Consider the following 26,587-nt stretch of genomic DNA (forward strand, 5'->3'; position numbering starts at 1 on the left):
CAAAAGAAGAGACCACATTTTAAGGAACTAAAAGTGTTTTTGCAAAGGAAAGAGGAGTTTGATTTGCATGACATAAGATAAATGTTTTAAATCTGCAGAGGAACAGAAACTGGCAACAGAAAGAAAGCTAATTAAATTTTTGAGAAAATAGAGCATTGAGTAATACATGACAAAGAAGATTCTCCTTTGCTCTTTTAAATGCTGTAGAAGATTTGGAATGAGGGAGCATATGCTGAAGCAAAGATCAATTCAAGGCACAAATAACCACATGTATGAGTGTCCTTCCAGGGGTGGTATTCAGCTTGTTCGGATCCATTCGGGCGAACCGGTAATTCCGACGATCGGCTGACCCCACCCCTGCCCTATCCTGTCCTATATTTCCTTTTTTCTGGCTCAACTGATTCGTGCGGCACAGCTGATTTCCGTGCCTCCACTGTTCTACTTACTGGCGCTGCCTTAGAAGGTAAGCAGCTAAGCTTCAAACTGCTGTATTTTGAACGCTGCGCGCATGTGCGTGCAAAGCATGTGCTTACCAAACCGGTTGTTAAACCAGTTGCATCCCACCACTGTGTCCTTCATTATAGTTGTGTATTTCCCGAGGTGCCATTTACATATAGGTCATTCTACCACTATCCCTATTCCATGTTTTTAACCAGGTCTGCTTGTGATTTAGAAATATTTTTGGATCCAGACTTGAGTCATTCTCATTGAATGTTGGTCCTTAATCAAAATCTGTGATAGTTTATTCCAATGCCCAGCCAGATTATTTCTTGTACTGAAAAGTTAGCCTTATTCATTGTTTTCAGGAGAGCAAATAATGAAGAAGTAATATCTTAGAAACAGAGTTGCAGCTCGATCTCCAGTTAGCTCCAGAATTTTAATTATTTAAATATTACAGAAGTAAAATCATTTGTGATGAATATCATATCAAATGTGCTTTTGCATTTTAGTTACTACAGTAGCTTGCTTGCTTCTTTTCTGGTACGTTTTAAATAGGTTGGACAGATGCCGCTCGTTGACCTATTTATTTGTGAAGGTGTAATCTAGTTATGGTATCAGCAGATAACAACGCCTGGCTGGCCCTGGAAGGTGTCTTGGGATATTGGATGGGACACCTTCAAAGAATATCAGAGTTATAGGCCAAAGTGGGGAATTGAAAGCCAATCTAAAAGAAAGCAGCTATAAGTTGCTTATACTATGTTATCAGGAAAATACTTATTGCCAAGCTAAGTCCAAGAACAAGGTGAGACAATTCAGCCAGTGCTTTACAAGTAGTTCTCAACTACTAAACTTTACAAGTAGTCCTCAACAACTAAACAGTTCATTTAGTGACTGTCCAAAGTCACAACGGCACTGAAAAAGGAGGCTTATGACCATTTTTCACAGTTATGACCATTGCAGCCAGTCACATGATCAAAATTCAGATGCTTGGCAACTGGTTCACATTTATGACAGTTGCAGTGTCCTGGTGTTCACCTTTTGCAACCTTCCGACAAGCAAAGTCGATGGGGAAGACATATTCATTTAACGACCATGTTACTAATTTAACAACTGCAGTGATTCACTTAACAAATGTGGCAAGAAAAGTCATAAAATGAGACAAAACTCATTTAACAAATTTCTCACATAACAACATACATTTATATGGTCGTAAGTTGAGAACTACCTGTACTTGTTTACACTCAACAGTCAGAATCTAAACCCTTAGTTCTCCCAGCATATAGATAATGCTCTGGAAGATACTAGGAAGTGGCTATCTTTACTCTTTTCTTCTGTCTCCTATCCACCTCTGGGCTGGGCTATCTTGTCTCCTCCCCTTTCTGGGATGTGCTCCCTCCTTCCTGGGAAACTTGTCATTTCACTATAGCCCATCAGGTCAGCTCCTCTTCTGTAGGCACCATCTCTCACAGTTATGCCCATGATAAGAGGTCAAGAGTAACTTGAAGCTGATTTTTCACTTTCAATTTGACCATACTTGTAGTCTGTAGAGATTCTCAGTCATCCAGACCATGGTTGTCCCAAAGGTGCTTTTTCAGGAGGCAACTGGACTTTTTTCTTTTGAAGACATTTCGCTTCTCACCCAATAAGCTTCTTCAGGATAGTGTCAGAGCTGAAGAAGCTTCCATTCCCCACTATCCTGGCAGGGCTGAAGAAGCTTCTTGAATGAGAAGCGAAACGTCTTCAAAAGAAACAACAACAACAAGAAAGTCCAGTTGCCTCCTGAAAAAGCAACTTTGGGATGACCATACTTGTAGGTTTAACTAGACTTAAAGAAAAACTTCAATAACAGAAGTTTTCAATCAGTGTCATAGTCTTCAGAAGCCCTCAAAATGGTGTTTATGTTCTGATTCATAAAAGTCGGCAAAAATAGTTGCCATCCTATCATCATAAATTATATAAACAGTATCGAGAAACTTTTGGAGTTTCTTGAAAAGTAATGCAAACTAAACACAGATGTACCCTTGCTTTATTTATTTATTTATCATATTTGTATACCTGTCCACCTCACATGAAAGTGATGCTGGGTGGCATGCAGCACTACATTTTTTAAAAAACCAATGGATACATAAAAGCAGTTACAATGATCAAATAACTATAAAAATGCATATAAGTCAGGAGAGAGTGATATTTACCACAATCAGGGAGCCATAGCAAAATCTCCCTGGGTCAGAACACTGGTCCCTTGAGGCCTGATAACATAGCCAGGTCTTGAAAGAGTTGTAGAAATAATCATAGATTGGTGGCCGTATCTTCAGTTGCAATCTAGATACAAAAAAGATTTAGAGGAATTTGGATTTGAACCGAAATTTACACAATTAGATAAATTAATAACAGGCCCAGAAAAGAAATTACTATCTAAAATACATAATTATTTATTAAATTTTGATTTGGAAGAAGAAATTGTAAAGGGATCAATGATAGCATGGGATAAAAATATTGAGCACAAAATATTGAGTTAGAAGATTGGGAAAAAAATTGGGAGAAAATCTATACATTAACAAAATCTGCTGCATATAAAGAAAACCAGTATAAAATGTTCTATCAGTGGCATTTAGCCCCAACAAAACTCGCAAAAATGTAGCCCAACCAAAAACCTAACTGTTGGAAATGCAAATAAGTACAAGATACCTACTTCCATGTATGGTGGGCCCAGAAGTTAAAAAAATCTGGATTGAAAGAGTTGTAGAATGTTGAGAGGGATGGAGCTAATCTCACTTCTGGGACTTCACATGTCAGGCATTGTGGAATAGAAGATACACCTCCTGGGACCTGCCAGATATGTTGTATTAGTTCAGCTAAAGGGACTAAACACTCCAGTGTCTGTAAATTGAATATTGTCCTAAAACATTTCAAGGAGTACTAGCTAGAATTTGGGGTATAAAATGTATAGTGAACAAAAACAAGCACATTGAAGATGTTACTGACATTTTAGCTTTCACTCACTCTAAAATAACCAGGAGAGGAAGAGAAAAGAATTGCTACACAATAGTTCTATTCTCTCTTTGTGCTTACTATTCTTCTCGTATAAAGAGAATACTTCTGAAGATCTATCCAGTGGAAGTTTTTCTATACAATGAAGAACCTAGAAAATAGAGATTGGACAATTTTGGAAAGCTTCCATTGATAGAACCTCCATGCCCATATTGACACAAAGATATATTAGATATAAAATTGTCTACCTTTTTAATTTTTTTTTTACTTTTAATATAAACTTAAAATATTGATCCTTTTATTCTGCAAGCTATCCAAATAACTTTTTGTGGGGTGATGTCCCTATAAACAAATATGGAGGTGGTTGTTCTTTTACCCGGATTTGTTACTACACAATTCCAACCTGATTTGGGAATGAGTATTATTTTCTTCTAAAGTAGCATCTTCATGTTTGAAGAAATATCTCCAATATCTGTAGAAATCATGTATCTTTATTTTATTTAATTTTCTAGATCTCACCATAAAGCGGCTGTATTCAAGAGTCTTTAAAAATGCATATGGAACAGACAATTATTGGTGTTTTGCAATGATAGATCCAGGAATATGTTTTAAGAGTAAGCCCTGGTATGAAGTTGGAAAAACAGTACCTAAAAGGCAATTTCCCCGTTGCATTTTCATTCTGCATTTTATTCTTTCAGATTCAAACAGTTACCAAAAAAGTCCTCATGCCGCAAGAAATGGAAGAACCATCTAATGTTACAGATTCCATCTTTACCATCGTGAATGAAACAGAAGTTACTCCAGAGCCTCAATTAATTGTTAAGAAGGGTCTTGAGTTTAAGGATGGAATGAATGTCTTAGGTATTCTCTCTCTCTTCAGACACCTATTAAATTTATTTCATAGGGATGTTCTGTCATTTAGAAAAACTGAAATTATTTGTTTATAAACCTAATAGATTCTTGATCTATTCCAGTCTATTCTTATGCCAGTTTGAATTCTAGGCAGTTTAGGTTAAATTTGAAGCTTCCTTCAGATGTATATTCACGGAAGGAAACACATTGGTTTCACTCAATTTTCGAGAAATGCCCAATTGCATATGAACAGTTGCAGTTACAGGTACTTCACACTAGTTTATTAGTATTTATTAGTATTTATTAAATTTTTATACCGCCCCCTCTCCCGAAGGACTTGGGGCAGTGAACAGCCAGAATTAAAAACACACAATACAAATATTAAAATACATTAAAACAAAATTAAACTATTTTTGGCTTCTCCAATTTAAAACCCCTTACCCATAAAATTTACCCAATTAAAAATTTAACCCAGCCCGGCTTGCTAAAATAAAAAAGTCTTCAGGGCCCGGCGGAAGGTCCGGAGGTCCGGGATTAGTCGTATCCCTGGGGGTAGCTCATTCCAGAGGGCGGGTGCCCCCACAGAGAAGGCTCTTCCCCGGGGGGTTGCCAGCCGACATTGCCTGACAGACGGCACCTGTTACAGTTACCTGTGGAGATGTATAGAGCACGGGTATCAAACTTGCAGCATCACATTGCTGTCATATGACATTTTGTGACATTTTTCCTATTCGTGGAGCTGGGGTAGGTGTGGCATGCGTGTGAAGCATCCGGCCCATGGGTGTGCCAGTTTGACACCCCTGGTATAGAGGGAAAGACATCCTATTCATTTCTGGAAATTAGTTTTGCATGTATAAGCGTGCAGTTAAATGAAAATTGGATTTTTAATGTTATTTTTATATCAGAACACCAGTTGTGATGCCATTTCTGTAAATATGTTCAGGCACATCTGCAGACAAAAACGGAATTGCTGCTGAGAAGTAACAGTGTTGAATAATAACAGACAGTTATCAAGTGTGCTATTAAAGGGGAGGGTTTTAGAAGGAACACCCAAAGTCCTTCTGAACTGGGTAAATCACACAAATCCATTAACGAGAAGGCATTTGAATCAAAGCTATACTTAATATGTTATTTTTTTAGAAGTGTAACATGTATATTCTAATGTATCTATTAAAGGCCAGGCATTGTGAAATCCTGCCAAGGGGAATCTGAATAGGATAAATGTTATCTTTGGGCTCCAATCATTTTTTTCTAACTAGCATCTAAGAGACAACGCTGATGTTTTTAAGAAGATTGAGGCTACTGATTGGATATTTGGTTGCTGACGTCAGAAATGGAACTTTATCCCACTGGACAAAACATCAGCTAGTTTCCACTTAAGGGATTTCACTTATTTTCAAGCATCTAAATAGATTAGGTTTATTTTCGAGCTTTGATCCTCCTAATATCTTACCAGAGGCCAAGAATGTTCTTTCTTACACAATTTTTTCTGCTAATAATTCTGCAAGTCTCTGAAACCACGACTCAGTTCAGTTACATCAGAATGAAGATTAAGCAAGGAACTTAAACAAACCTAAAATAGAATGTCTTTGCAACTCTCTGTATTTCCAAATCTGCCCTAGAAATATCCCATTTTTCTGGAGTATATTTAGGAATGCAGGGAGAGCAGTGGAAGGACTGAACCAGTTCCATTATTAGTTTTTGTATTGTTTAAGAATTTTGTAGACACCTTGGTATCGTTTGAAAATAATTAGTTTCATAGACAATTTCTTGTAGCCCTGCTCCAAAAGCTTATGAGCTCCTGCATCAGATTCATAAGGATGTTAATGAGATAAGAAACTAAAAAGATTCTTGACTAAGAGCCACAGAGCAAAGCTACTCCCTCAACTCCATAATCTGTGAATGCTTGGACAATTAGAACCGACTTTCTTCAAAATAGTATCTCAAATTTTACATCATCCAAACCTCCCATAGCCAAGATCAGAAGTACAGGATGCTAGTGAGTGGTTAAGCAAAATCAACGGAGGTGCACCATGTTTATTGAATTATATGATATATGTTTTAGTTTTGGGGAGTGATTAAGCCATCAATCTGTAAATTGGGGGACTGTGAGTTCTATTCCAGCCTTGGCCTGAAGCCAGCTGGGTTACCTTGGGCCAGTAACTTTCTATCAGTCCTACGAAGGAGGCAGTGGCAAACCATTTCTGAAAAAGCTTGCCAAGAAAACATACACACACACACACACACACACACACACACACACACACACACACACAAAATATGTCAGAATTTATCTAAGGATAGTCAATGAATGCTTTGAGATGAAATGTTCTTGTCACCATCCATTAAAAGGCATTCCCTAATTATAGCTGTGTTTTTAAACAGATAAATAACAATAACAATAACAAATCTTATTAAGATATGACTTGTCTAAGAAAAAAAAGACAAAATGATTGTGCTGGAATATACGTAGGAATATTCCAGATGGAAAATAACAAAAGTGTACAGAATTCTGCAGTGTGAAGTTTCATTTTTTTTAAAAAAAACACCGTTGCTTAAGATTAAAGCAAGGGAATAATAACAGTTATTGGAACCCATATGAGCTTCCATGCCATGGAAACTGATCATCTGACTCTCCTTTATGATCCTAGGAAGTCTCTCATGGGGGTCAGGGAACGTTCAAGAAAGCCTAGGGATTTAGGAAGAGATGGAATTACAATGATAATGCAAAATCAAAAGACTTCTTACTTGTTTGAGCTATTGCTATCTTGGTTTTGTCCCTAATTCTCCTTTTTAATTGTGCCACCTCCCCTACAAAATCACATTTGTTTCTTAGTGGTTAATTGAGGTAGAAGAATGTGAAAAATTCCCCTTCAGAAAATTTCGCAATTTTAAGAAAAGTTTCATAAAAGAGTCTGACGGTAGTATTCTTTCGACAGGCCTCATCGGGTTTTTCATTGCTTTTGGTATCACAATGGGCAAGATGGGAGAACAAGCCAAGATGATGGTGGATTTCTTCAATATCTTGAATGAGATCGTAATGAAATTAGTAATTATGATAATGTGGTAAGTTAAAGTCATCATCTACTAGATGCTCCAAACCCTTTTCTATTTTGGAAATCATTTGGAATTTGATTAGTAATTATACCGAGAACTTTGTTGGATCAAGCCAAAAGTATATGTAATCCAGGAGTCTGGACTACAAATATATCCAGGAATTTCACAAGCAGGATATGATGATGATAACATCTTCCATTTGTGCTTCCTAGCTAATGATGATGAAATCATGTTGCCTTTGATTTTGGAGGTCATGGAGACCCAGTTACTGTAAGCCTGCCAAAATGTTTGCATTGATGTATTTTATTATATTGGATTGAAATTACAGTCTTTCTGTCTTTTTTTTTTGTTTCAGCTTTCCAATTTTGTTTCTCTTTCATAGTACAAAGCACTTTGTAAAGAACAACACAGAGAGGAATTATGGTTTCTTTTTACAATAAGTAAAGCAGACAGAAGTCTGTGCGAGGGTGGATTGGGTTCATTAAAAGGTGAACATGGGCTATAGAGAATATTTCTATCTGCTACATCATCTATACACACTATACAACATCTTAGCTCATAGAATCCCAGTAGACTATTGTTTCATTCTTCCTCACTTCATTCTTGATTAGCAGCATCTTGGAAGATGATTAGTAGCTGTGAGCTTGGTTTATAAATTGGGCGGAAAAAATCAGTCTACTTTTCATTTAAAATCTTTCCAATTTGACTTGGTTCCAATTCAAAGAATGATTCAGGAAGTCATATGCTGTACCTCTTACTGAGGGGCATGGAAAACCCACATCTGGTAACTGCTGTGTTGTAGCACCACCTCTTCCTCCTCAGAACAAAGGAGTAGTTTCAAGGATTTTGTAGCTAGGTTTTATTACATTTATTTGCATTTGAACTGAGTTACATAACAGTGTCTGCTTATGGCAGCCTTTTGAAGCATTGAATTGTACAGAATCTCTGGGGTTGTTGTTTTTCAGCTCTGATCCCTTTGGAGGCCCTTCTTCATCTTTGGGGAGCTGTAGAAATGGTCCACAGCAGTTGATTGATGTCATAGTCCAGCAAAATCTAACACTTAATTTACTGTGTGATGCTCCAGTTTTTTCCTGTATTGAAACTGGATCTTTGCATCACAGTTATTCTCACATACTGTTTAGGATCCATTCTAAGCTGCTAATAGTGATTCCATAGCTTCTACTGTCACAGTTATAGGGATTTTACTCATGAATCTGCTTTATTTATATAGGCAAAACATTTATTGTATGGAGATAAAGTTCTTTGTTTTCATATCTGAAAGATACTTGCTGTCCAGTTATTTATGACTGTTATCTGAGGAAATGGTCAATACCAACAGCTTCAGTGATTTGTAAAACTCTCATAAACACCATAAAAACATAAAACAATGTTGAACATTCAGTAAAGATTCCTTGAAACCAGATTGTAAGGATTAGCCTCAGTGGATATTTCAGGAAGGAGAGTATCTGGCATCTTTGGAAACAGTGCTTCAAACAACATGGTTCAGAAACTTATAGATTACTAGGATTCTTCATTGAAGGATCAGATGTAAACCCACAGTTTCAGCTTAGTTCATGATAAAATAGTGAGGATGTGATGTGTAAGGGCATTCTTGAAATTCCAGTTTCCAGAAGACTGGCTTAAGTTGTAATAAAAGCATTAGTCTCTAAATGACAAATATTTTATTGCCATCAAAAACTGTCACAGCTACTCTTCTATAATTAGTTATAAAGATCTGATTGGCTATTTCCCTACTAATACTAGCAGAAGAATGCAAGTGGGCAAAAAGGATATATAAACAGATAAGTAGATTGAAAATTTTGAGTTTAATTTTCTCATTCGCAGCATTATATTAGGCAAAATTATACAGACTTTATTCTTAGCAAACATATAAACAACATTGAAGTAGAATGTGTAAGTTCAAGATTTCTGAAAGTGAAATAAAATTCTAATAATAAGAGGGAAAATTTCCTGGATTTTGCTTTTAGTGCATTTGATTATTACTAGATTGATACCTGTAATTCTATTCCACATTTTTTATTACTTTCTTCTAGGTATTCTCCATTGGGCATTGCGTGCCTCATTTGTGGAAAAATCATTGCAATCAAGGATTTGGAAGTAGTTGCTCGACAGCTTGGCATGTACATGGTAACCGTGATTGTAGGTCTTCTCATCCATGGAGGCATTTTTTTGCCTCTGTTGTATTTTGTAATTACGAGAAAAAATCCCTTCTCATTTTTTGCTGGGATCTTTCAAGCATGGATCACTGCTCTAGGCACAGCTTCAAGGTATTTAATAGAAAATGATGATGTTTGCTAGAGATGTATCTCTCCTTTCACGGGACTACCTTTTAACCAAAATGGGCAGGAAATTCAATATCGTGATAAAAAATTGTGTCCTGAATCATTTTTCTCCAAGGCTATTGCTTGCCAACTGCACGATTGCAGGCTGAGGCTATCAGAAAGCTTTGTTAGTGTAAAAAGTGTCCCAAAAGTAGAAGGTCAAAGAATTTCACCACCAAAACTGGGTTCAGTCTGACTTACATTGATAAAAGAGATTGGGCTGGACCTGTTTCACTTTGATCTAGGTTGCTCTGAAAACTCTTCTTTTTCTTTTAAGTTGATGACTGGTGACTGGATTGTCATTTTTACATAGTTACGTTTTATTTTTTTAAGTGTCCAGAGTCCATTGACTGGGTGATACAAAAACTGTGCAAACAAACAAATAAGCATATAAATACATATGCATACATACATTTGTTGTTGTTAGTTGCGAAGTCATGTCCGACCCATCGCGACCCCATGGACAACTTTCCTCCAGGCCTTCCTGTCCTCTACCATCCTCTGGAGTCCATTTAAGCTCATGCCTACATACGTGCAGAATAATGACAACGGGGTTAACAACATCAAAGTATTGCAGGGCACACTTTTTTGTATCAGTTCAAAAACATAAAACTGCCAATCATCTCCTCCTTTGGACTGAATGTTGTATATTAACATGCCTAGAGAGTGGCATATAGGGACAAAATTAGAAATGCAGAAATAAAACAAACTATTTCATAACTGTCTCCAGGGGTTCGTATTACAGTGTGTATGTAGATAGGAGCTACTAGTTTGTACTGGCTCCAGAAAATAATACTTGGCCCCTATCTTTATTCTTGGTGTATTATTTCTTTTCCTTTGTGACTAATTCTAGTCTGTTCTACTCTATTCTAACTGGGAATGGCTAGTTAAATGAAGTCAAGGACTGGGGATGACATGATAGTAGCCTTCCAATATTTGAGGGGCTGTCACAGAGAAGAAGGGACTGATCTATTTTCCAAAGCACCTGAGAGCAGGACAAGAAGTAACAGATGGAATTATCAAACAGCAATCCAACCTAGAATTAAGGAGAAATTCCCTATCAGTGAAAACAATAGATCATTAGAACAGCTTGCTTTCAGAGTTTATAAGTGCTCCATCACTAGAGCTTTTTAAGAAGAGATTGGATGGCCATTTGTCTGGAATGGTATATGTTCACTTGACCAGGGTATTGGAGTGAACACTTCTACGGTCCCTTTCAACTCTATTCTGTATTCTATGTTTTCCCTTACACTGAGTCCTATTTTCTATTCTGTCTCATGTATAATTACTTAGGTAGCTACAATACAGATAGGAAATGTGACTGTTTTGGTTTCTCAGAGTTCTTCATTTCTGCAAATCTGCCAGGCTTGGTTCATCAGACTGGAAAATATTTTTCAGAAGATGGATAGTTAAGTGCACATTTCTTCCAAATATAATAAAAACACATTTATGTTATTTTCAAGTTCTTTCATGTGTGACAAACACGCATCAATGTAGACAGGTGCTTTCCCTAATTTTTAAAATACGTAAACTCCATGCACCAATTTAAAAGCTATGAATATTGAATCAGAACTATGTTTTGGTTCACCTGTTGTCCTAAACATGTAAAAACTTATCCAATTGAGTGAATAGAGACATTTTTCCATCTTCTTTAGCTACATCATTGGAAAATACTGTTATTATCAAAGCAAAGTATTTCTTTTAGGCAGTGGAGGGGGTTATTTCTTGATTATGAGCATATTTACGAGTTATTTGAATCTCCATAATGTTCGCTATGAATTTTTTCCTTTCCAATATAATCAGAAGAGATAGAGAACATGGAGGAAGGAATACCTATGGGATAAATATTAGATTGATCAATCCATTTATAACTGTTCTTGTTTTAGAAGTGAAGCTAATTGTCAGCAAGTTACTTCTTATTTCGTTTCTGTCCCCTGTAAAAAGAATGTGTGGGTAACTGGAGGAAAAACTGGATACCAAAATCCATGATGATTTGTTGAAATGGTGCCAAATAAACTGAACACTAGATACTGAATGTAGCTGCTATCAACCCTGACTCCTGATTGGCATTTTTGCTTATCTAACAATTACAACTTAAACTGGAATGTGGAGGCATTGGAAGGATTGCTTCACAAAGTGCTTCACAAAAGGTTTTGGCATGAGTGAAGTGTCTCTCTTTGAAATGTTGAAGCACCCATGTTCCAAAGGAACCTCTGAAATTCACTTTGCATAATATGTGCATGTCTTCATATCCACTTCACTAGAGTTCCAAGTACATTGTTCTATATACATGCACATACATGTATATACATACATGTATATAGACATGCACAGACAAGCTGGGAAAGACACCCCAAGCTTTCTGGAGGACATAATTGTTTCTATATTACAAAAAGAGGAACTTCACTTGCACCAACAAACACTTCAAACGTTTTGTACAGCTCTATCTAGTTGAGGTTAACTGTTCACAAAAAAGCTAAGCAAGATTGGACCTGAAAATTTTTGGATGGAGATTATCGATGGATGGACATTTTCATTTTGTCATCAAGAAGTGAAAACCTGTTCCTTTAATAATAGCCACATTTTAAGGGTAATATGTAAAAAGATCTAGCCAGATCTTTTTGTGTTTCGCTCAGTTGAATTCTATACTTAGAGAAAGAATATTCATTGCTGGTACCTGAGGCTGAATTGTTTGGACAGCCTGGGAACCAGTTAAGTTGTTGGAATAGTTCCAAGAAATCCTGGTTCAACCATCCTTGAGTTATGAAGCCTTAATGTTCAAGTTTTGTCCCATCACTGAAAAGCTTCACTCAAACTGTGTATGTTTCTAGAATAGATGAACAGAGTTCACTTGTGCATTGGGAGAGCCCTGGCTGATAATGCACTCTCAGATAATACCTTTGAATCAGAATTAATTTTTCTAATTATGTGAAGATACATTTGGTGTAGTATCATCAGTATGCTGCTGATTCTCAATTGTATATCTCAGTTGTATATTGATCCCCCAGCCAACCAAGTAAAATGATCAAGGTTCTGTCCCAGTATCTAGAAGCTATGAGGTCTGGATGGAGAAGAACAAGCTTCTGCTCAGTCATACCAAGATCAAGTTTTGAGACCTGGAACCCGAGATACTTCATTATTGATTCTGGATGAATCACTGTTCTGCTCAGATTCAGGGTGCAATTTGGGGGTCTTCTTTCTTGTTGAACAGATGACAGTTGTGGTCATGGGGCTTTTGAATAACTTAATGTTGGATGCCAACTTGTGACTGTTCTTATATTGGAGGGTCCTTCTTTCCGTCCTACTTCTCTTAGTCACCTCCTGGTTTGATTATTGTACTATACTCTACATGGGACAGCCCTTGATCCAAAGATTATAGAATGCAACAGTATAGATTGTTATGAACATTCCTCAACTATGTCACACTTCATCAGTCATCTTGTGGAATCCAGGAAGCATACTTTCTCTGTGGCAATGTTGCTGTTTGGAATAATGTCTCCTTGCTGACATAATCATTGGTTCCAACTTTGCAAGCTTTCGGAAAGATAATCAATAGTTGATTCTTCCCTCAGATGGTTGGATCAGGAAGGGCAGAGCTCCCATTTGGTGGAGATAGCAATAGCACTTAGACTTATATACTGCTTCACAGTACTTCACAGCTCTCTCTCTAAGTGGTTTACAGAGTCAGCATATTGTCCCAACAATCTGGGTCCCCATTTTACCAACTTTGGAAGAATGGAAGGGTGAGTCAACCTTGAGCCTGTTGAGATTGGAACTGCTGGCAGCCAACAGTCCGCAGAAGTAGCCTGCAGTACTGCATTCTAACCACTGTGCCACTATTTAATTGCTTATTGGTTCAGTTGTAGAATTTATTTTCCTTTTGTATTTTGATTACTGTTTTTTGTATGCTGCCCAGAATCAGGTTGAATTAAGCAATTATTCACATGTTTAAAATAACAAAATAAAATAATTTATTTTCCTTCGTCCTTCAGTGCTGGTACCTTGCCTGTTACTTTTCGCTGCCTTGAAGAAAATTTGGGCATTGATAAGCGTGTGACAAGGTTTGTCTTGCCTGTTGGAGCCACGATTAATATGGATGGAACTGCCCTTTATGAAGCAGTGGCTGCCATCTTCATAGCACAGATGAATGGCATTATTTTGGATGCCGGACAGATAGTCACTGTCAGGTAATCTATTGGGGTTGGTAAAAAAAAATTGATATCCCAACGTTAAATATTGCAAAATTATTTACATTTGGAAGTACCTGCTAGCCTTTACTCATGCTCAGAATCTATAAAAAGTTTCCATTTCCATCATAACATTTATATACAAATACAAGCAGTCTGATAGCCATCGTTTATATGATGTTAAACAGTAAGCATGATTTTTCACCGTATGGATAGTGAATAGAAAAAAAAACAGTGCGGGTCCAATTGGCTAAACTTAAATGAATCGCATGTTGTTTTAATATCAGAACAATTAACAAGAATATAATTGGGAAAAATGGTTTTGAAAATGAACAGATGGGCACGTTATCAGTAATCCATGCTTAATGATGGTATCTGGGACCAGAATTTCTATTACTAAGTGATGTGTTCCTAAAGCGCAATGTCATGTGACTGCATCCAGCAGTCCCCAGTTACTGTCATTAAGTGAGGTTCTTACGTTATCATGGGTTTTGATTTCCTGTTGGCTTCCCCATTGACTGTAGTTGTGGGAAGCCAACAGGGAAGGTTGCAAATTGTGATCCACATACCACATACATACCTTGCAAATTGTGATCACTGTCATGCTCAGAAATCTGGGCTGCTTGGTGAGTTATGATCACATGACTACAGGGGTGTAGCAATGACCAGAAATTTGAGGACTGATTGTAAGTACCACTCGTTCAGTATGATAGTAATGGCTAACTTTTTCTGGACCGAGTGCCCAAAGCGCACGTGGCCAAAATGCAATACGCGTGCAGCCCACACACATGCGCACATGCCCCTGCATGCCCCCACCCCCATGCATGCAGATGCGCCTCACCCCCACGCATGCATGTGCAGAGACCCGAAGACCAGGTGGCCAGTGTGAGGCACATGCTTGGCACAGCTGAGCCGGGGCAATGGCTCTGCATGCCCACAGAGAGGGGTCTGTGTGCCACCTGTGACACACGTGCCATAGCTTCACAACCACGCCACTATGACAAGTTAATCTGGTTGCTGAACAAGTGCTCATTAAATGAGGGCCCTTGTAATAAAAGCACCTGAAAATATTTTGGTTCTGATGTTGGCCTGTAACTGTGTTGGATTGTACTTCCCACCCTCTCTAAACATTAGCAAATGCTGACTTGAATTCTTCAACAACATCTATAGTGCCTCACCTGTTCTAAACTCAACCAACTGTCTTTAATATAAAATTAATAGATGTTATGAATTTATAAGAAAAATGGATTGGGTCCAAGTCTATCCATATGCCAGTAGAAAGCAATCCTCTGGAAATTTGAGGAACATTGCAGAGCAGAGTTGTGGAGTGTGCAATGTGTTGATGGTTCAGGAGAAACAAGTGAAATATTTCCCATGCAAGTAGGACAGTACAGGTAGTCCTTGACGTATGACCACAATTGAACCTAAAATTTCTCGCTTGTTAAGCGAGACATTTGTTAAGCGAGCTTTGCCCCCATTTTATGACTTTTCTTTCCACTGCAGTTGTTAAGTTAGTAACATGCTTGTTAAGTAAACCTGGCTTTCCCATTAACTTTGCTTGTCAGAAGGCCATAAAAGGTGATCCCATAACCCTGGGACACTGCAGTCATCATAAATATGAACCAGTTGCCAAGCATCTGAATTTTGATCATGTGACCATAGGGATGCTGTAAGGCTCGCGTTAAAAACAGTCATAAATCACATTTTTCACTGTAACTTCAAATGGTCACTAAATGAACTTCTGTGAGTCAACGAGTACCTACATTATTTTTGAGAAGATAATAACCCGAGTCCATGTTTGCACAATTCCTGTATTAAATAAGCTGACATGTTTTGTTTTACAGTTTGACAGCCACTCTTGCCAGTGTTGGAGCTGCAAGTATACCTAGTGCGGGACTGGTGACCATGCTTCTTATCCTCACTGCAGTAGGACTTCCCACCCAGGATATAAGCTTACTTGTGGCGGTAGATTGGCTCTTGTAAGTAAGGCTGCTTTTAGGATATATGTCAAAATAGTGATTGATTATCCAGCTGATAGGATATTAACTTCAGCCTTAAGTCACCTCCTCGTGATAAACTGCAAACTAGTGATTAAGATCTCAGACTGGTAATAGAGATATCCAAGGCCAAGCTCCTGTTGATCATGGAATATCCTACATGGCTTTGGAAGAGCCGTACACTTTGTCTTAGCTCAACCCGCTTCACAGAATTTGATTTTCAGCACTCCAAGAAAAAGCAAAATGTTTATGATATAAAGGGGTTAATGTCATGTCTGTGAATTGTTTGTGATATCCAATTGTAGGTAATATGCACACGTTGCGTGCTATTACTACTACTAATTATTATAAAAATAGAATGTCTTGTAGCAATAGCAATGGCACTTAGACTTACATTATACACCAGTTCATAGTGCTTTATAACAGGGGTCCCCAATGGACTAGCATTGGGCTGTGGCATGCCAGAAACAGGGCTGCCACAAACAAGCAAAGGCACATCTATGGGATGCAGGCAGCATGTGACACCATGTCCCCTTTGGTCTGCAGAGAAACGTCTCTCCGTGGAACTGGTCCCTGGTGCTGCTTTACAGCACTTTCTGAGTTTATGGAGGCAGCATATTGCTTTCAACAATCTGGGTCCTCATCAGTGGTGGGATTCAAATTTTTTTACTACTGGTTCTGTGGGCGTGGCTTCGTGGGTGTGGCTTGGTGGGCGTGGCAGGGGAAGGATACTGTAAAATCTCCATCCCCACACCACTCCAGGGGAAGTGGGGTGGAAAATCCCCATTTCCTCCTGATCAGCTGTGACTCAGGAGGCAGAGAATAGATGGGGGCGGGGCCAGTCAGAGGTGGTATTTACCAGTTGTCCAAACTACTCAACATTTCCACTACTGGTTCTCCAGAACTGGTCAGAACCTGCTGAATACCACCTCTGGTCCTCATAGTACCAACTTCAGAAGGATGGAAGACTGAGTCAATCTTGAGCTGGTTAGGTTCGAACTCCTGTGCTCATTTACAATAGCTTTTCCAGTTGCAATCATTAGGCAGATCCTACATGGTCATTAGATGTGACATCATGTGATTGCCATTTGTGACCTGATGGTTTTCCCATTGACTTAGTTTGATGCTGACAGTAAAGTTTATAGATGGTGACTTCAGGACACTCTGACTGTCATAATTGCAAGCTGGTTGCCAAGCACCTGAATTGCAATCATGTGACTGCAGGGATGTTGCAACAGCTGAAATTTAGATGACTGGCCATTAAGTCTTCTCATTCAGTGCCTTCATAACTTCAAACAGTTGTCAAATAAAAGGTCATTAACAAGGACTATATGTAATAATATTCATTTGTGATTGGGGGAGCCAATCCTTTTTTAAATTCTGGAATAGTAGGTAGACAAATATTCAATCGTGGCCCTGGCCATGAGCTATAATATGTAGAAATATGTAATATGTAGAAAAATATGTAAAAATTACATATATGTAGATACATATATGTACAGATATAATATGTAGAAAATGAGATGGATGCTGGCTCTTTTGCAATTCTATTTTAAGGACTATAATGTACAGAAAGACTGTCAGGATTGCTTAGGACACTAAAACTACATATATGTTTGTAGACCTTCTTCAGTTGTTGACACAACACTGTCCTGTCATTGGATCATCTCCATTTTTGCCTTACAGAGTTGTTGTTTTTTCCAAAAGTCAGGACAATGATGCAGCATTTGCTGTTCACTTTTTGAGCAAGCTTCTAATCTCATCAACTTCTGATTAGAAACTTCTATGGACACTTACTATATATTTAGTGGTCCTGAAGGATTTGATCTTAGCATATTTCTTCTCACCCCAACACATACACCATTTAAAAATGCTGAAAATGACTTACGTATTGTAGCAATAAACAAGACAAGCTGATAATTAAAACACAGTGCTAAAATGTTAAAACTGCAGAGGCAGCAAGAGAGGACAGAATAATATCAGCCAGTGGGACAATAAAACAGTCATTTGATTAACAATCTATTGCAGTTGAGCATGTGAGATATTCATCTGACACCAGAAGACGTTAGTATTGATGCTGTGCAGTTCTCCTGGGAGGAAAAGAAAAAAAAATTCCATACCCTAGATATTAAAAGTTAAGAAAGTAGGATGAGCTCTATCACAAAAAGTCCTGTAGCTCATGTACAGAAGGTCATTGTATAGCAATTGCCTTGGACATCAGCTGCTTGTAGTTATGATGATGATGAAAAAGTAACTTTGTGATGAATGTGCTCATTGATGACCTTTGCACTATCTCTGTCTCAATAACATGCCAGTACATATTTTGGTGAGCCAGACCTGTTTAAAAATTCCCCACCCCTCATAGATGGAGAGATTGCATAAATAAGCTATCTCTTCAAGAGCTGCTTTTCTCCCCCTGAAGTGGATTCCCCCAAAGTGCTACCCACAAATTAACAAGCTCAGCTCTGTGACCTTAATTAGTTGATTAGAGCCTCTGGCTCTCTAGAATTGAAATCATGTGGTCTCAGGGATGCTGTGACAGCTTGAGGCCCATCCATTAAGTGGGCTGCTGCATGACTGATAAGATCCTATTCAATTTCCCACTGAAGCTTTTTTGCTACCTAAGCAGGGCCTGACTCATAAACTGAGTGTGCTAGGCAAATAGCCAGCAATAATGCATTTCTTTTAGTGTACATTGTGTGCCTGATTACTCTCTTCTCATCCTTTTCTCTCCAATGAATCTAATACAAACATCAATTCTCTTCCTGCTAATTATCCCAGTGCTGGGGTGAGCATTCCAAAGATTAGGGAAGTGGGGGGGGGAACTGCTATAAAATTTGTCCTTTTTACCCAACGTCCTTGTGAGTTGAGTTTCAGAAACCCCCATTGTTTGGTTTCACCAGGCTGTTTAGAGTTAAATCCTGAGTTTATAAAGCAAAGTATGAAATAAAATTGTAAACACATTCACAGTCACCTGAGTTTCATTTAGTGACTGCTTTCTTTAACAACCAAGTTGCTGGTTCCAGTTGCTAAACAAGAACTAAACAAGACCTACCTGTAATGCTATAGAAAAAAGATGCTCTAACATCTTTATATGTTTATATCAAATTTCAGCCTCATTCCTATCTTCTGGGTTAAAAGGTAAGAAAATAGTCCTGCCTTGGTATAAAAGCCAGCTGGGTGATTTCAGGTCAGACATTCTTTCTCAGTCCAATCCACCTCACAAGGTTGTTCCTGTGGAGAAAATAGAATAGTAGGTATGTTGGTGCCTTGGATTATTTATAAAAAATAATAAAGGTAGTATTTAAATAAATGAAATTAAGTAAAATATTGCTGTAGATAGGAAAAAGTACAGGCAATTTAATAGTTAATAGAAAGCAGCCCAAAGGGAAATTGATGTAGATAGGTTGTTATATCAATAAACAGGTACTGGATTTATATTTTAAGGGCATGTTTATATTGAAGCAGAAAAGAACAAAGCCTGACAGGCGGTTAGAGGATGTTAAACTGATGTTGGTGATTGTTTGCTTTCTTGTTCAAGGAAATGTCATTTGAAGCAGTGTCACTTGTTAAAACAGTCCTCTCCTAAATCGTAGCCATAATTCACCAATGGAGCCAACCAAGCACACTGGGCAGAAAAGGCTGGAGTTTACATTGTGATGCCTGATCTTTCTCAAAGATTGAGTAATGCTGTGGTTTAACCTAAGCGTCCCCTGAAGCAGTTCTGTGATATCATCTTTATAGAAAAGATCAGGTAGAGCAAAGGAAGCTTGGGATCTTGAACAGGCTTAAAGGTTTTAGTGACAGGAGGGCTGATCTGTTATTGAGAGAAACTTCAAGATGATTTATACACCTTTTTAGACTGACTTTACATTCAGAGATGGCACATAGTTTTTTAAATTCCTTTTTACTGGAAGGGACAAATTCATATTTCAATGAATCTCACATGAAAAAGCCATGTTTGTACTAGTAAACCTGAGTGGCTACAAATGAAGCTACTGATTCTCTCACTTTTTAAAAAACCAACAGCATAAAACCTGACTGAAGTTTCTTTTTTTTTTTCCTAGTTGGTTTTCTAGTTGGTTTGAATTACCCAATATTTGTATTTATGCAGTGAATAATCTGTATTCGATAGCCTTTTAGTACTAGCAAACAAAAGCCTTTGACCAATAATCATGAGCTAATTTAAATTGATTAGTGAATGTTATCAGCCTGGTTTGAATTATACACCTAAATATAATGTGATATGTAGCACTGCAGTGGTGGGTTTCAAAATTTTTTACTACCGGTTCTGTGGGTGTGGCTTGGTGGGCGTGGCATGGCTTAGTGGGCGTGGCAGGGGAAGCGTAATGTACAATCTCCACTCCTAGCCCACTCCAGGGGAAGGATACTGTAAAATCTCCATTCCCTCCCCAATCCAGGAGAAAGTTACTGCAAAATCCTCATTTCCTCCCGATCAGCTGGGACTTGGGAGGCAGAGAATAGATGGGGGTGGGGCCAGTAAGAATTTTTACTACCGGTTCTCCGAACTACTCAAAATTTCCACTACCAGTTCTCCAGAACTGGTCAGAAACTGCTGAAACTCACTTCTGTAGCACTGGCCACTTCATGCTTAATTCTTAGATTTTAATATGCAAATACCTTTTTCAAAATTGCTGCGGAATCATATTGCAAAAGAGATCTAAAAATGTAAAAATAGACTACGCACACACACACACACTTACAAGAATATCTTTCTAGTATTAGCAAATTACACTATTCCTATTTTAAAATGCAGCCTTTGCTATTTTTTCACAAAAGAATTAATCCATTATTTTAGTGTGGTCAACAACTGAATTTTACAAAGCAAAGCAAACATCATAAGAGTACTGCAGGCACAGGGATTTTATATTTTGACAAACAGGAAACTCAGAATAGTCTTGTACAGTCTTGATTGTTCAGTTTTTGCTTCTGAAATGCCTGAGAAAATGAATTATTATATTTAGTATGGATATCTGTTTCGTTTTTCCATTTATCGCCATGTAAAATCTAAATTTGTGAGAATACCTGGTAAAATGGCATTATAATGTTAGTGTACAAATCATAAAACAAGATGAAGTTCAGCCAGAAAACGTAGCCAGAGGTGGGTTTCAGCAGGTTCTGACCAGTTCTGGAGAACCGGTAGCGAAAATTTTGAGTAGTTCAGAGAACCGGTAGTAAAAATTCTGACTGGCCCCATCCCCATTTATATTCTGCCTCCCAAGTCCCAGCTGATCGGAGGAAATGGATTTTGCAGTAACCTTCCCCTGGAGTGGGGTGGGAATGGAGAGTTTACAGTATCCTGCCCCTGGAGTGAGGTGGGAATGGAGATTTTACAGCATCCTTCCCCTGCCATGCCCAGCAAGCCACGCCCACATAACTGGTAGGGAAAAAAAAATTGAAACCCACCACTGAATGTAGCCCAACAGATGGGTTATAAAGAAAGAACGAATTTGGAAAAATCTTAAGACGGCAAAAATCAAAAACGTATTGGAGAGTTATATTTGGCTAGTCGTTTTTTAAGGTATATTTAATTATGATAGCATTTCGCTTTCTTTTTCTGAAGAAGGTTTTTCCATTTAATCTACTGTATTTCCTGGGATCTAAAATATTTCTACCTAATCTACAACTAAAAGTGGTCTGATGATTAATGTTCATTTTCAGAAAAACAGATGTGCTGTGATCTCCTTCTCAAATAATTTCCTTCACAAACAATAACATTAGAAAGTGCCATCACAAATGCATTCAAGAAATGAATTGGCTGTAGAGAAAATATGCTCTACATAGGTTCTGTACCGAGTCCTAGTTGGATTCCCATGGATCAGCTCTGAACAGTGTTTGTGCAGTGTTCAGTCTATGGATAAGACTTTTCTTACAGAAATGGAGACATAACAAAATTGCCACTCTTACTAGGAAAATAATAAAGAAATAATGGGTTTCACAGTGACTGATGTTGAAGTAAACGTTACAGCAGAAGCTAGCATTTTAGAGAGGTTTTGGAAAGTATAAATGCAAATGTATAAATATTCAGGGTTTTTTAAAATCTTTTCTTGGCTGTCCAGTAATTAGCTCCTTTTAAGATGAATATCTTTTTTATTCACTACCTTCTTAATCAGAGGCTTCACCATTAACATTAACCAAGTTCAAGAGAGATAAAAATGTATTCTTTTCCAAAATGGGAGAAATTGAAATGAAGGAATTTTGTAATTAACTAATTACTAACTGCAACTTCTGGAATGCTTTTTGAGAAAATATAGGAATCGACTTTATATTGCTCCTTTTCTCTTGTTACGTAAATGTTCTTACATTGGGGATTCACACTGCAAATCGGCCTAATATCCTTAAGTTGTATTGGATTGCAACAAAGTTAGAGCTTGGCCATTGGTCAAGATTGGCTCTGACCAACATCACACTTGGAAGATCCCTGAAGTCTCTTGTCAATTGATTCTTGGTGCTTCAAGTCTTCCATCTTTTGGTATTGTTTTCTTTGTAGAGATCGAATGAGAACATCTGTCAATGTAGTAGGAGACTCGTTTGGAGCTGGCATTGTTTATCATCTATCCAAGGCAGAACTGGAAAACATTGATGCCCATCACAAGATACATGAAGATATTGAAATGACCAAGACTCAGTCAATTTATGATGATCTGAAAACTCACAGGGAAAACAACTCAAACCAATGCGTTTACACAGCTCACAACTCTGTCATAATAGATGAATGCAAGGTACCTTTCACATTTATGGATATTGAGACTTGCATCTAGCAAGTCACAGTACAAACTTTTTCTTAAAAAATAATAAATTATCTTTTTTTTTAAAAAAATGTAATAATGAGACAACTGGCACCCATTAAAAATGTTCAATATGTGTATATTTGCTTTTAATTTTGTTTAATTTATTGCAATTTTGTTTAAACTGAAAGATGCATGTAATGTTTGCAACCAAGAGCATGTTTCACTATGTGTTATGGAAAGCAGCACCATGCTGAAAGAATATGGCTTCATTTTCTATTTCAATATTCATTTGATTTTTAAAAAGCACTTTGATTTAATTGATATGAAATAATGAATTTGTTGCAAATTATGATTCCTTCCAAAAAATATTTGTTTTTCGGCTTCAAAATTTATTTATTTGTAGAATTTATAATTTATAACCCATCTTAACCTAATGAATCTGAGTACTTAACAATACACAGCCATAAAACATCACAAAACAAATTTTAAAATACCATACCATACATACAATGCAATAAACAACGGAATTAACTGAAAAAAATGATTTAAGAAGTTGTATGATGATTAATGTGAAAGACAGTTAACTGTTGAGAAATAATGAGCCTCAAGCAAAATGTAAAGCCAATATTATTTTAGATTAATGCTTTCCATATTACACCATACAGGCACATGTGTTGGACTTCTTATTATGTGGAAACTCACTAATCCAGGCATGTTTGTTCTTGCTTTCAGAGTTATTTTTGGTCATCATTACCATGTCAATTTTGTGGTTTATGTTTGATCCTGTCAGTAATAACATGAGTTAAAAGAAAGCTATAACAAGAATTATCCTGACCAAGATTGAACTGAGTTTCAAGAAACCATAGGGTCTCAAAGATTCTTGGAATAATTCTTATATCTTATTTTATTAATCACAATTTGAGATGGCAATTGAATCTGGTAAAATATTAGAGAATATGAACTAAGTTTTGTTTGCAACAAGCTAGCTTTAAAACATAGATTCCAAACTGTCTTTTTCTCAATCCCAAGTAATTAGGATTAGTTACTTAGGATCAGATGAAACAATAAATTGTGAGCAGTGAAAAATGGAAGAGAATGCTTCCAGTCACGGTGGGAAGAAAGAGGGAAGTCGGTGAATAAATTAGTAATTTCCTTAGATTGTTCAAAGCACAATAAAGCAGAGTTGTCACTACTAACAACTCAAGGTTTGACTGGAGAACTGAATTCAGTGTTTTCTTTAGAGGGTCTACAGCTTCATCTTTATATATTTATGCTGATAATAGCTGATTCTGTTATTAATATCTTATCAGCCATAGATGTCGACGACTAACCAAAATGATGTGAAAATGGCAAAATGTGCATTATGAAATCACAATGCAAACTATGTACTGTCATACTTGTACCCTAATGGTAGAGACAACTATTCTATGTAACTCACATAGTTTGAGTTGTGATGACCCAAAGCAGATTTTGCCTTTCCCCCCATCCAAGCTGACATATAACCATGGTTTTAATTACATAATCATTAAGTTTTTTTATCCACATGGGTTAGTTTTCAGTTTCAAAGCTGAGTTGGACGGAATGGCCGCAGAAGGCTTTGTGTCATATTAAGTTTCTAAAACTTCATCATTTAAACACAATAAAAAGATGCTTCAATCCAAAAACATTTTCAATCCAAAAATTTATTATGATCAGAAGATTTTATCCATATTAATTTCCATGACAGAAAAATTATGACAGCGCTATTATTTGGTTCTCAGTTTAAGCAGAATTTTCTCAGGTATAGGCATTAAACTACTTCTTCTATAAAATATTATTAGTTATGGATATAAAGGAACACTACTACATCAAAATTAATCAGTTTTAACTTTCAGTCATTCAGACAGTGGAGCACACATTTAAGATGTTCATGTTGAAATGAATGGGATACAAATATGATAAAATGTTTAACTGTATCATCATAAAAGTTAGGAAATAGGACTAAAATGAGTGCGTGAATTTGAAAATTTGTAACAGGATCCAAGTTTATTATTTGGTCAGCAGTTTTTGTTATTGATGCTTGACTTACTAATACAATTATTTGTTGTCTTGGCTTTTTAATATTTAACTGGTTTCCTATTTTGGTAGTGCGGTATGACTAATATAAGTTTATTGACAAGCAATATTGGCTTATGAGTTGCATGACAGTTTTTTCCTTGTATTTTATTTATTGTCACATTTTATATTTCTTTCTGACCTTACCTACAATTTCAACTTCAAATATGAAGTGAACTTTGTTTTTAATGCATGTATTTCCCTCTTTGTAATCAGAAGGAAGGGTTGCAACTGTTTCAAATGTGAATGCATTCCTCATGTTTTCATGCTCAATGCTTCTGTGCATCTAATTTGTCCATCATGTGGAATATTAATCTTGTTTTGTAAGGTTCTTTTTTGAAGCTGAGGACCAGAACATGGAAGGTAAGGTTGGAAGTACAAGTAGATAAAAGACAATTATGATGTAAAGGTCCAGTTCAGTTCTAATCAGTCCAATAAGTACATTAACTCTTTGGGTTTTCTGGCTGTGTTTATGATATTACAACTGTAAAAAGGTATCAATGGCCAGAGTATTTTTTCAATTAACTACCTGGCTATTGCTTACTAATCAGTGTTTCCCCTAGAATGTTTTCATCATTCTTTGCTTTCCATCATTTTTATTAAATTTAAAAATGTAACAGAAATAAATTAAATGCACTCTTGTTGATACTTGTTTGACTTGACTGTAACTGTACCTTTAACATGCACCAGTAATGAAATATGTCACTCTTTTGTGGCAAATTAATTCTTCCATTTATTGTTTTGCTATTTTTTTATAGACTGTGTACAAAAAAAAAATAACCTATCAGTCTGCTATCAGTTTTTCTCTGCATTGTTGTATTTTGTGCTGTAAATTTTAGTATTTTCAATAGATTATTTTTTTAAAAAAATTGAAATGGCAGAACTGAATCACAACCCCCAAAAAATTAAAGTACGAATGTACTCAGTCAGTTCTGTAACTATTGAGATTTGTATAATTCATTATGTTTCCTATCAAAGTGCCTTGATTTTAAGCTAGGTGTTGATGGTAATTACTTTCAGGTAACCTTGGCAACCAATGGCAAATCTGCAGACTTCAATGCTGTCGAAGAAGAACTTTGGAAACATGAGAAATAAGATGGAAACCCTCCAGGTCCATCTTGAATAAGTCCCTGAAGTTGTCTTTTGGTAAAGCAGATATCAAGATCCAAGATTTTCCACTGTTTTTATTTAGCATAGAAATGTGCTTACTTAATGCTGTTAACTGAAACTTAGCAATGGTCTTGTGAAGTCTTTGCTCTTTTGGTTTCTTGGCCAAATAATTCATTTTATTTTATTATTTGTTTGGATGTAAGAGAAATATTTGGTTGGGTTTCCTCCTTCTGTTCAAAACAGAGAAAATGTAGGCATTTAAAGAAGATTTTTAAAGGCACAATATAGCTGATTTGCTTCAGGGACTAAATATTTAGCATTAAGTATAGTGTACATCATGCAGAATCTCCCTCCTGCTGAATATGCGAATCTGTATCTTGGTGCATACTGAATACAGTGAGCATGTAATCTAAGACATTATTTCTTAAATGCTTTTCATGTGCTTTCCTTTGCATATGTTTTTTTCAGTTCCCTTTTCTTCGAGCTGTCTTAAAATAAGTGATCTACCTTAAAAAAAAAAAATCCAGTTCCGAACTCCAGTGAATGCCAATACATTCAAAATAACTAAGTATTTTAATGATAAATTCCTCATCTCTCCATTCTAGTTCTATAAACAGTCAACCTTTTTGAGATCAGAAGGCAGAATACAGTTTTTACACAACTGAATTGGATACATTTATGATTGTGGGTTCATTTCCCTGTAATCCCAGTGGAATGTCCTTCCAGTAGGCAGATTTGTGACACTGGAATTAAATAAATGACAT

At 36.9% G+C, this 26,587-nt stretch overlaps 1 protein-coding gene and 1 long non-coding RNA gene across 2 annotated transcripts in view; one reads left to right on the forward strand and one right to left on the reverse strand.

Moving 5' to 3' along the window:
• The window catches only part of SLC1A2 (solute carrier family 1 member 2), a 104,334-nt gene extending 78,057 nt beyond the window's left edge, over positions 1-26,277 (forward strand). The window contains exons 5-11 of the mRNA XM_034417371.3: positions 4,131-4,293; positions 7,224-7,350; positions 9,396-9,629; positions 13,676-13,870; positions 15,715-15,849; positions 22,379-22,610; positions 25,734-26,277. Of these exons, the coding sequence (XP_034273262.1) occupies positions 4,131-4,293; positions 7,224-7,350; positions 9,396-9,629; positions 13,676-13,870; positions 15,715-15,849; positions 22,379-22,610; positions 25,734-25,808 (1,161 nt within the window). The 3' untranslated portion in view covers positions 25,809-26,277. The remainder of the gene's footprint in view (positions 1-4,130; positions 4,294-7,223; positions 7,351-9,395; positions 9,630-13,675; positions 13,871-15,714; positions 15,850-22,378; positions 22,611-25,733) is intronic.
• LOC148116474 (uncharacterized) lies at positions 2,634-12,918 on the reverse strand. Its single transcript, XR_015729641.1, has 3 exons — positions 12,781-12,918; positions 10,096-10,207; positions 2,634-2,763 (listed from the first exon to the last, which is right to left on the reverse strand). It is a non-coding gene; the product is annotated as an uncharacterized LOC148116474 (long non-coding RNA).
• Positions 26,278-26,587: the final 310 nt, after the last annotated feature.

This window comes from Pantherophis guttatus, chromosome 1, assembly GCF_059756535.1.
Source record: "Pantherophis guttatus breed Tessera chromosome 1, ASM5975653v1, whole genome shotgun sequence".
NCBI classification, from domain to species: Eukaryota; Metazoa; Chordata; class Lepidosauria; order Squamata; family Colubridae; genus Pantherophis; species Pantherophis guttatus.